This window comes from Chiloscyllium plagiosum, chromosome 37, assembly GCF_004010195.1.
Source record: "Chiloscyllium plagiosum isolate BGI_BamShark_2017 chromosome 37, ASM401019v2, whole genome shotgun sequence".
Lineage (NCBI taxonomy): Eukaryota > Metazoa > Chordata > Chondrichthyes > Orectolobiformes > Hemiscylliidae > Chiloscyllium > Chiloscyllium plagiosum.
In genome coordinates this window covers 33,729,811-33,740,458 of record NC_057746.1, presented here as the reverse complement: position 1 = coordinate 33,740,458, position 10,648 = coordinate 33,729,811, and the positions used below count along the sequence as shown (strand labels likewise).

The following is a 10,648-nucleotide window of genomic DNA, read 5'->3' as shown; positions in this document are numbered from 1 at the left end:
CAGTTCTGCATCTCACATTACAGTAGTCATGTGATCGCACTGGAAACCGTGCAGAAATTGACCAAGTTGAAACGTTTAGGTTATGAAAACAGATTGTTTTGACTGGGGTTGTTTTCTTAAGGCAGAGGAAACTGTGACGATACTTGTTTCATATGCACTAAGTAATGAGCGACATGGACAATGCAAGCTAAAAGAAACGTTTCCTCTTGACCGATCAATAGGGGCATAAACTGAAGTTCAGAGGTGGAAAGGGTTGGGGAGATATGCAGTTAGGTCTAACATATGAGGAACGGCTGAGGATATTGGGATTGTATTCGTTGGAGTTTAGAAGATTAAGGGGAGACTTAATAGAGATGTACAAAATAATACATGGCTTGGTAAAGGTGGATGCTAGGAAATTGTTTCCGTTAGACGAGGAGACTAGGACCCGTGGACACAGCCTTAGAATTAGAGAGGGTCATTTCAGAACAGAAATGCGGAGACATTTCTTCAGCCAGAAAGTGGTGGGCCTGTGGAATTCATTGCCACGGCGTGCAGTGGAAGCAGGACGCTAAATGTCTTCAAGGCAGAGATTGATAGATTCTTGTTGTCTAGAGGAATTAAGGGCTACGGGGAGAACGCTGGTAAGTGGAGCTGAAATGCGCATCAGCCATGATTGAATGGCGGAGTGGACTCGATGGGCCGAATGGCCTTACTTCCACTCCTATGTCTTATGGTCTTAAAGAACAAGATCTTGTGTCAGAATACCAAATGGACTTTATCGCTAAGTGGGAGAAACATTAGGATAAACAATAGATGATCCTAAACTCACAGCTAATCTCAACTATCCAGGAGATCATCACATTTGACATATGCAGGGTGACTGTGAAACTGAGGTAGGATTCAGGACAGAACCTATCCTGAAACATGACATATTTATGTTGGTGGCTATAGTTTTGTGGAAGATGGATAAAGACAAACATAAAATGTTGGATCAATGATCCACAAAGGGAGATTGAAGAAGCAATGTCCTTTTGCAATACTAGAAGTGTCCAGTAGGTGGAGCAGGTCACTGTGATCAGTCAATTCTGTATTTTCCCAGAAAATTAACTGCAATGAAATCTCATCAGTTACAAATACAATTAAATAGTTATTAGCTCAGTTCTACTCTTTATTGTGAAAGTTGTTGAAAAGCTAGTGTCAGGAAGCTCACACCCACCTGTATTAATCACTGTCAGCATTTTTTTCCACACTCTGTACTGCAGGGAGCCAATGAACTTGCCCACATTTATTAAAGGGTAAACCTTCTGTGGTTCTGGGAGAGTTTGCTTCACTCTGAAACAGGAGATAAAGGTCAGTGTTGGGTCATTCCAGGGTGGGAGAGGGATATGTTTCAAATAAAAATCAAATCAAGGATGTAAATTTTACCTTTGCTGTGTTTCTGGAAATTTCTGTGGAACAAGAACAATTTAAATTGTTTGTGTTTAGAGAACATTTTATCACAAAAAGTCCCAGACTGGATTCCCCAAAACATGAACATTTTAAATTCAGGAAGTTATTGAACTGTTTGTTCCTGACATCACTGGACTGAGTTATTCCACAATATTATAAATAACTCAACCTTACTGCACAGAACAACTTATGGTAACTCCACATGGATGTCAAATTGCTGGAATTAGTTATTATTTACAAGAGTTGTAATCTGCATATGTCCTGGAGGCAAATGTTTCTGGGAATCTACACCAGGATTATCCAATAGAAATCACTGTCTCTCCCAGAAAGAGGTGAAGCATCATTGTTAGTTTTATGTTCGGCATTGGGACTCTACAAACTGCCTTTGAAAGTTTGTCAGCATCTTTTTATATATATCTTAATGTACATACAATGTTACTGAAGCATTTCAGTTCTGTACAGTAACATATGGAGAAACAAACAAGCATTGGAGTGTCACTTTATCCAGCAAACAAACCGAAGGCATTTCCTACTTGTACAAAACTATATTTGTCTGTATCTGAGGCACGGAGTGGGGGAGAGGTGGAATAAAATAACATCAACAAAAAGAGCTTAGATGGTGGTTTTTCTTCACTGCTCCTTGGTGGCAGTTTTCCCAAACTTTACTACATCCCTCAGTCTGTAGTCCTGAATCTTAGAACATACCTGTCTGCAACTTCTGGACAGCGTTACTTCCTTGCTCTGGAAAACCAACAAGTTTCAACAGACTAACGACTATTTCTACGAATAAAGTATATTTTTGAAATAAAGAAAAGAGGTTTCTCTGTCTGCTGGAACTGTTGGAAGAGTAAGTCTCCAACATTTGTTTATTCTCAAAATGCGAAGAACCAAACTGCTTTATTGACAATGTATGTATATAAAGGGTTTTCATTAATAAAGTATATTTCCAAAATATTAAGAAAAAGATGAAGTGAAAAGATCCCAAGACACATTTCCAAGAGGTGCCCTGGAGTTCTCCCAGTTTCCTGGTCAACTCAGCCAACACTATTAACACAGATTAGTCAGCATTTCAAAACACAAGACAGAATTAACAAAATCAACTTCTCAGGGGCTCACTGAATTTAGTGGGAATTGTGTAAAATCAAATTGACTCTGATATAAATAGTTGTCATGTGGAGACACACCTCTCCCATTGTCTGAACATTTAATGCTCTAACTGCTGGGAGAGAGCTCTACCTGTTTGGGAGAACTCTCTCTACTGGACAGAATTATTACAGTTCCAGTGAGGAAGGAGTCTAGCATTGTAAACATGATACAGCCTGGTTGGAAACTGGACTGTAGTTCCCAATCTCTGAACATTTAACTATTTACCTGCTGGGAGAAAGCTCGATCTCTCTATGTATCTGACCCTGTGAAGAGTTTTCTCTCCTGGACAGAATCATTCCTGTTCCAGCCAGGGCCACTGTAAACATGGTACAGCCTGGCTGAGGTTCCCAGTGTCTGACCAGCAGCTGGACTGGAAATGTACCCTCAGAGGAGAATGGTCTGACCATCCTGAGGGTTTTTCACTCTTTATGAAGCTGTTTTTCCTCATTGTTTATTAAAATATTCCCTTGTAATATTTCTCTGCAGTGGACACACTCCAGATTGTGTCATTTCTATGTTAAAGATAGCCATTTGTGTTCTTGAGCATGACACAGAGAAAACGCAATTGTCACGGGTCATTTGTGTGCTGTTACATGGTGAGGCTTATATTCTAAATTTCAATGATAGAATCCACAAACTCTTCAAGACAATCTAACAATAAAGGCAGAGGAGGGAAAAAAAAGTTACTGTTAAAAATATGATGCTGTCTTGTTCCCTCAGTTGTTGTTCAATATCCTGAACAATGGCTGAAAGTGATGAGATTTCCTCCATTGTCTTCTCAATCCTTTCTTTCATCTCCTGACTATTTCTCTCTTTCTCCAATTTCAGACTTTCCAACACAATCCTCTCTTCCTCATGAAGAAGCTGGTGAAGTTTTTCAAATTCAGTTTTAATCTGTTTCGCCAACTTTACACCTTGGTCCTTTGGGAAATAATCAGATTGAACAAAAACAAATGAGGAGATTGAAAATGTTGTTCAACCTGAGCAGTTCTGTTCATAGCAGTGAATTATTGAATAACAACATTCCCAATCTGGTTTATTCACAATCCTGATAATGTGTAGATATACATATAACAATTTTGTGAAGTGATTTATTCCATCAGGCAGTGAGATCCAGTTAATAAAATGGATTTAATCGAAGTTAGAATATCAGGTGATAATTTATTTAAAAGAGGGAACTCTAACTCAAGTGCCTGAATTCCCCATTGGATTTGTTGGTGATTATCTTGTTTTTCAAACCCTGAGTTTTGAGCTCCTTGTCAAATAGAAACATTGTCTCTGTATCAACATTTTCAAATTCTGTTATAATTTTACAGAATTCAATCAGGTGAGCCTATTTTCTCTTTTGCAATTCTCAGATCCTGTTTAATTCAAGCAATTTATAATATGGAGACTGGATCTCTCCACAATATAATTCTGAATGGCCGCAATTATGTACAAAACATAGAACAAAGTAAGAAAAAAAGCTACCTGAATGTGGGACAATGTTCTCTCATAATCACTTTTTGCAGCTTCACATTCCTTCTTCTTGTCCTGAATTGGCTTCAGGGAAGTTTGCAGCTCATTCTAAACAAAATTGTCAATTATTTAGTACAATTGCAGAAATACGTTCTGCCAAAATTAATCATCTGAACATTTTATTTCTGGAAAAACTTCTACCTCAGAGTTAGCAGTTTCTGAGGTAAATGTTCAGTGCGCTGGCTGGTGTAAAACTGACATTTTATCTATGCCCTTGTCCATCCAGATGGTAATGGCCCTGTGTTTCAAAGATATTGTCGAGGAAATGAGTGACACATATGGGATTGTCAGTGAGCATATTATCACTGCTTGATAGCATTGTTGGTAATTTGATAGACTGGCCAAGACAGACATGTTTACCTTCAGTGAGGGTTCAATTAGTAGGGTGGGGAGGCATTGCACAGATTTGGGATGATTGGGAGAGGAATTAGATTAAGTATGAGAAAAATGTTCAGTCAATTAGTGGCATTTGTCCATGTTACCATCGAGAATTTACACTCAGGCAAGAATAGATAAACCAGGACTGTTCCCTTTGGGGAAATCAAAGTGAGCTGTACAAAATTATGGGGGGGCCTTAGGAGAGTGGATGGACAGCACATAACTCCCTGAGCAGAGAATTCATTAATTGACTTAGTGGAATTGATGAAAGTATTTGAGGGGAATTGAGAAATCTTTTCACAAATGTGGGAGCCAGCCATTTGGATACAAAATTGGCTTGAAGGTAGAAGACAGAGGGCAGTGATAGAGAGTTGTTTTCCAAACTGGAGGCCTGTGACTAGCCACAGGGATTGGTGACAGGTCCACTGTTATTTGTTATTTATATAAATGATTTGAATGAGAATTTAGGAGGAATAGTAAATAATTTTGCAGATGACACCAAAATAGGTGGTGTGTGGGCAGTGAAGAAGATTATCTCAGAGTAAAATTGAACTTTGATTAGATGGGCCTTTGGGCTGAGGAATGGCAGAAGGAACTTAATTTAGATCAAAGCAAGGTATTGCATTTTGGTAAGACAAACCAGGACTTACACAATCACTGGTTAGACCTTGGGGGGTGTTACAGAACAAAGTGATCTCGGGGTACAGGTTCATCGCTCATTGAAAAAGTGAAGTCACAGGCAGAGAGCGTCTTGAAGAAAACTTTCAGAATGCTTCCTTTCATCGGTCAGATCACTCAGTACAGGAATTGGAATTTCTTGTTACAGCTGTATAGGATGTTGGTGAGGCACATTTGGAGTACTGTGTGCAGTTCCAGTCCCTCAACCATAGAAAGGAGTTGGTATGATCAGCAAGTTTGCAGATGACACAAAGATGGGTGGAGTAGCAGAAAGCATTAGGGACTATCAGAGAATACAGGAGGATATAGATAGACTGGAGAGTTGGGCAGAAAAGTGGCAGATGTCTTTAAATCCAGACAAATATGTGGTGATGCATTTAGGCAAGTCTAATTCTAGAGCGAATTATACAATGAATGGAAGAGCCTTGGGAAACATTGATGGGCAGAGAGATCTGGGAGTGCAGGTCCATTGTACCCTGAAGGTTGCTGCACAGGTGGATAGAGTGGTCAAGAAGACATAGAATATGCTTGCCTTCATTGGACGAAGTATTGAGTGTAAGAGCTGGCAAGTCATATTAAAATTGTACAAGACATTGGTTCGGCTGCATTCAGAATACTGTGTACAGTTCCGGGCGTCACATTACCAAAAGGATATGGACACTTTGGAGGGGTGCAGAGAAGGTTTACGAGAATGTTACATGGTAGGAAAAGTGCTAGCTATGAAGAGAGGTTGAGTAGGTTAGGTGTATTTTCGCTAGAAAAAAGGAGATTGAGGGGGGACCTGATTGACGTTTACAAAATCATGAAGGGAATAGATAGGGTGGATAAAGACAAGCTTTTTCCCAGGGTGAAGGATTCAATAACGAGAGGTCATGCTTTCAAGGTGAGAGGTGGAAAGTTTAAGGGGATACACGCGGCAAGTACTTCACACAGAGGATGGTGGGCGTTTGGAGCGCGTTGCCAGCAGAGGTGGTAGAGGCAGGCATGGTAGATTCATTTAAGATGTGTCTGGACAGATGCATGAGTAGGTGGGGAGCAGAGGGATACAGATGCTTAGGAATTGACTGACAGGTTTAGACTGTACATTTAGATTGGCTCAGGCTTGGAGGGCCGAAGGGCCTGTTCCTGGGCTGTAAATGTTCTTTGTTCTTTGACATGATTAAACAGGAAAGATGCAGAAAATATTTATTAGGATGCCATCTGGGTGTGGAAGGTTTGAGTTAGAAGGTGAGGCTAGATAGGCTGGAAATTTTTTTTTCCCTGGAACAAAGGAGACTGGGGCTGACCTGATAGAGATCTATAAAATAAGAGGAAAGTAGCTAAAGTAGATAGTCCACAACCTTTCCCATTGCGGGGGAGTCTAAAACTAGAGTGTATAGGTTTAAAGTGAGAGGGGAGAGATACAAAGGGTCCAGAGGAACAACCTTTTCACACAGAGGATGATGAATGTATGGAATGGGATGCCAGAGGTAGTGGTGGAGATGAATAAAATGTTGTCATTTAAGAATCATTTGGGCAGTTACATGGATGGGATAGGTATGGAGGGATATGGACCAAACACAGACAAATGGGACTAGATTAATTGTGAAAACTGGGCAGCATGGACAAGTTGGGCCAAAGGGCCTGTTTCCATGCAGTAAATCTTTATGACTCTATGACACAGAAAGTTGAGGGTTTGGAATTCACTATCCATACGTGTGGGAGAGACAAAAACAATCATCACATTTTTAAAAATATTCCAAGGCTCGAGAACCGAAACTGGAAAGTGGGATCAGGACAGATAGTTCTGTATCAGCCAGTGCAGATACAATAGCCTGATCAGACACATTGGAGAAGAAGTAGGCCATTCAGCCCCTTGAGCCGGCTGTGCCATTCTAGATCAGGGCTGATCATCTACATCAGTGCTATTTTCCTGCATTATCCCATATCCCCTTGATGTCATCATTATCGTGATATCTCTGGATCTCTGTCTTGAATATACTCAGTGAATGAGCTTCCACAGGTCTCTAGGGTGAAGAATTCCAAAGATGCATCACCATCTGAATGGTCTCCCTCTGTGCTGTAAATTTCTGTGATTCTGTGGTTGTTGATGGTGTCCTCTGTCTCTGATTCATGGGGTTTCTTTTGAATTTAGTTCCCACATTTCCCTCATGTGCCTGACACCAGGCTCCCTGCACTAACAGTTCTGCTCAGAACTCGGTCACAGCAGGACACTCCCAGGAGGACAGCAGGACTCCAGCCTGGGAGTAGTCACTATCACAGCACACTTCTCCAATGGGTTAACGAACAGTAAAGGGAGACAGCAGGTCCAGGGTTAATAGCCTGTCCAAGGGAGGCAGTTTTCTGAGGGGTAGGTCATGCCTCACAAGTTTTATTGAGTTCCTTGAGATGATGACTAAACAGATGGGTGAGGTTAAAGTGGTTGATATGGCATATATGGATTTCAGTAAAGTGTTTGATAAGGTTCCCCACAGTAGGCTTTTGCACAAAGTACAGAGGCATGGCATTGAGGGTGATTAGCTGTTTGGATCAGAAATTGGCTGGCTGGAAAAAGACAGAGGGTGGTGGTTGATCGGAAATGTTCATCCTGGACTTCAGTTACTAGTGCTATACCGCAAGGATTGGTTTTGGGACCACCACTATTTGTCATTTGTATAAATGGCCTGGATGAGGGCATAGAAGGATGGGTTAGTAAATCTGCGGATGACACTGAAGTCAATGAAATTGCAGCAGTGCTGAAGGACATTGCAGGTTACGGGGGACATAGATACACTGCAGATCTGGGCTGAAAGGTGGCAAATGGAGTTTAATGTGGAAAAATGTGTGCTGATTCACTTTGGAAGGAGCAACGGGAATAAAGAGTTCTGGGCTAAAGGTAAGATTCTTGGTAGTGCAGATGAGCAGAGATCTTGGTGCCCATGTACATAGATCCCTGAAAGTTGCCACCCAGGTTGGTAGAGTTGTCAAGAAGGCATATAGCTTTTATTGGTAGAGGGACTGAGTTTCCGTGCCATGAGGTCATGCTGCAGCTGACCAAAACTCTGGTATGGCCGCACTTGGAATATTGTATATAGTTCTGGTCGCTGCATTATCAGAAGGATGTAGAAGCTTTGGAAAGGGTCCAGAGAAAATTTACTAGGATGTTGCTTGCTATGGAGTGAAGGCCTTATGAGGAAAGGCTGAGGCGACGTGAGGCTGTTTTTGTTAGAGAGAAGAAGGTTGAGAGGTGACTTAATTGAGGCATACAAGCTTACCAGAGGGTTAGATAAGGTGGACAGTGAGAACTGTTTTCCTCAGATGGTGATGGCTATCATGAGAAGACATAACTTTAAATTGTGGCGTGATAGATTTCGGACAAATGTCAGAGGTAGTTTCTTTATTCAGAGAGTGGTCGGGGCACGGAGCGCACTGCCTGCAACAGTAGTAGACTCACCAAATTTAAGGGCATTTAAATGGTCATTGGAAAGGTATACAGAATAGTGTAGGAGAGATGGGCTTCAGGTTATTCCAAAGGTCAGTGCAACATCAAGGGCTGAAGGGCCTGTACTGTGCTCTAATGTTCTATGTTCTAATGTCACCTGATTTGACTGTGTCTAACTTTACATTGTAATATTTACATGATTGATGTTAGGATATTTTATTAAAGGCACTGGTTAAATATAAGTTTTCATTGTTGGTCTGAGATGATGCTTAGATGAAGGGAATCTTTCACCCTTGGTCCCTGGTTTCGAGGAAAGAAAGTGTCCATTGAAAGATTGAGTAATTATTGAAAGATGCAGTTGTGGAGAAAATATAGAGAACCACCAGGAGATGCAGAGAGTTCTTCAAGAAGTAGGTGTTTTATTTGCAAACAAAAAACCGTGACACTGGGAAAGCAGATTCTCAAATGCCCCTGAAACTCAGGGTCCATGGATTTTTATATTCTTTTGATCGTGATTCTGTTAGCTTATCAGCATGTACAACTATATTAATCAAAGTATCTCACTCTAGCTACACAATAAACCAGTGATGTTAGTTCCCATTATCTCTTTAGTTGTACATTCTAATTAATGTTATTCTAATGTCACGGTGAGATATTTATTGCTAACTCTGCGACAGTGATCTTTCCATTCCTGACTAACCTGTCATGATAGATATTTAGCTATTCCATCTGTTACAATAGTCTCCTGTCTCCAGTTAGATATTTTAATGTCATGTCCCAAATACTTATTGTCCCAATCCTGTCATAATAACACTTAACAGAGAAACTTGCTTTATTACTTGTGTTATCTCATCATGCAATAGTGACCTTTCAGCCTTAACCTTACTCTGCTAATTGGTGTAAGAAAATTCCATTATGTTTATCCCATCCTGCCTTTCACAGATCACAAATTGCCAGTGGTCTTCATGCTTTAACCCTTCTCATGCTTTCATGTTCTTTATTTTCCATAATGCTCAAACCTGAATCTCTGAACGTTCCCTGTTCAGGATTCCATTCTCTGTTTCTGTATATTATTTTACTCAGTGTCTCCTCACCTTAAACTCTTCAGCAGCTTCTTCCATTGGTAGCATCTCATGGTTTTGATGACTTTTTGAAATCTGACAAATCACACAGATGAGCTCATTATCAGCTTTACAGAAAATTTTCAACTTCTCCTTGTGTCGGCTGCATTCCTGCTGCATTTCACCACCTCCACCGCTTTTCACAAATGTCTCCACGATGTTGGAGAGAATGCGGTGGGCTCTCAGGCTCATGGAGGAATTCTGCTTTCTACAGACAGGACAGCAGGCAGTGTCAGCTTTCTCCCAGTACTGGGTCACACAGGATCGACAGAAGCTGTGATCACAGTTGAGTAAGACAGGATCTTTATACAGATCATGGCAGACAGCACAGGAAAGATCAGCTTCCATTATGAAAGATTAATCACTGTACTCTGTGCTCGAAGTAAAATGGGGATCAGTGTTCAGTGAAATACTTTCAGTTTCATTTCCTGATTCCAGCAGCAACATTACAAAACAGATTTCAGAAAAAGGCAGGGCAAGGTAGGAAGATAAACAGATCACAGATAAACCAGATTGGTTCATTAATTTTTAACCAGAGAATCAGTCTGCCTCACTGGTCTGACTTTGTTTCTGGTCTGTAATAAAATTAACATGTTTTTCTTAGGGAGGACGAAGACAGAGCAGCTAAAGTGTTCAGTATTAATTTAACTGTGTTCTCACTGGCTTCTGGTCACAGCAGGTGTGAGTGCAATTGAGGGGAATTATTACAGTTTAAATAAGACAACAGTTTCCTTTAACTGTAGAGCAGAGTATCAAAGTCTTTACTGCACAGTGTGATGTCCGTCTGTAAACATGATAAGAGGAATATTGGAGGGGTCTGAGTGAAGCCTGTTGTGATAGGAACTCTGGGGAAATCATGTGAGAAGTGTAGTGAGGCCTTTCCCAATGTCAAGAAATCACATTTTCCATCTGTGTTCCAGACTTTGAGTTGAGAATCTCGCTCAGCAGTGGCAAG

The 10,648-nt window shown here is 40.8% G+C and overlaps 2 protein-coding genes across 2 annotated transcripts in view; one reads left to right on the top strand and one right to left on the bottom strand.

Annotated features, from left to right (window-relative positions):
- The window catches only part of LOC122541487 (zinc-binding protein A33-like), a 19,772-nt gene extending 9,656 nt beyond the window's left edge, over positions 1–10,116 (bottom strand). The window contains exons 1-5 of the mRNA XM_043678297.1: positions 9,667–10,116; positions 4,048–4,143; positions 3,265–3,498; positions 1,408–1,430; positions 1,199–1,314 (exon numbers count right to left, since the gene is read on the bottom strand). Coding sequence (XP_043534232.1) covers positions 1,199–1,314; positions 1,408–1,430; positions 3,265–3,498; positions 4,048–4,143; positions 9,667–10,041 — 844 coding nt within the window. The 5' untranslated portion in view covers positions 10,042–10,116. The remainder of the gene's footprint in view (positions 1–1,198; positions 1,315–1,407; positions 1,431–3,264; positions 3,499–4,047; positions 4,144–9,666) is intronic.
- The window catches only part of LOC122541488 (zinc-binding protein A33-like), a 492,570-nt gene that overhangs the window by 151,430 nt on the left and 330,492 nt on the right, over positions 1–10,648 (top strand). The window lies entirely within an intron of this gene.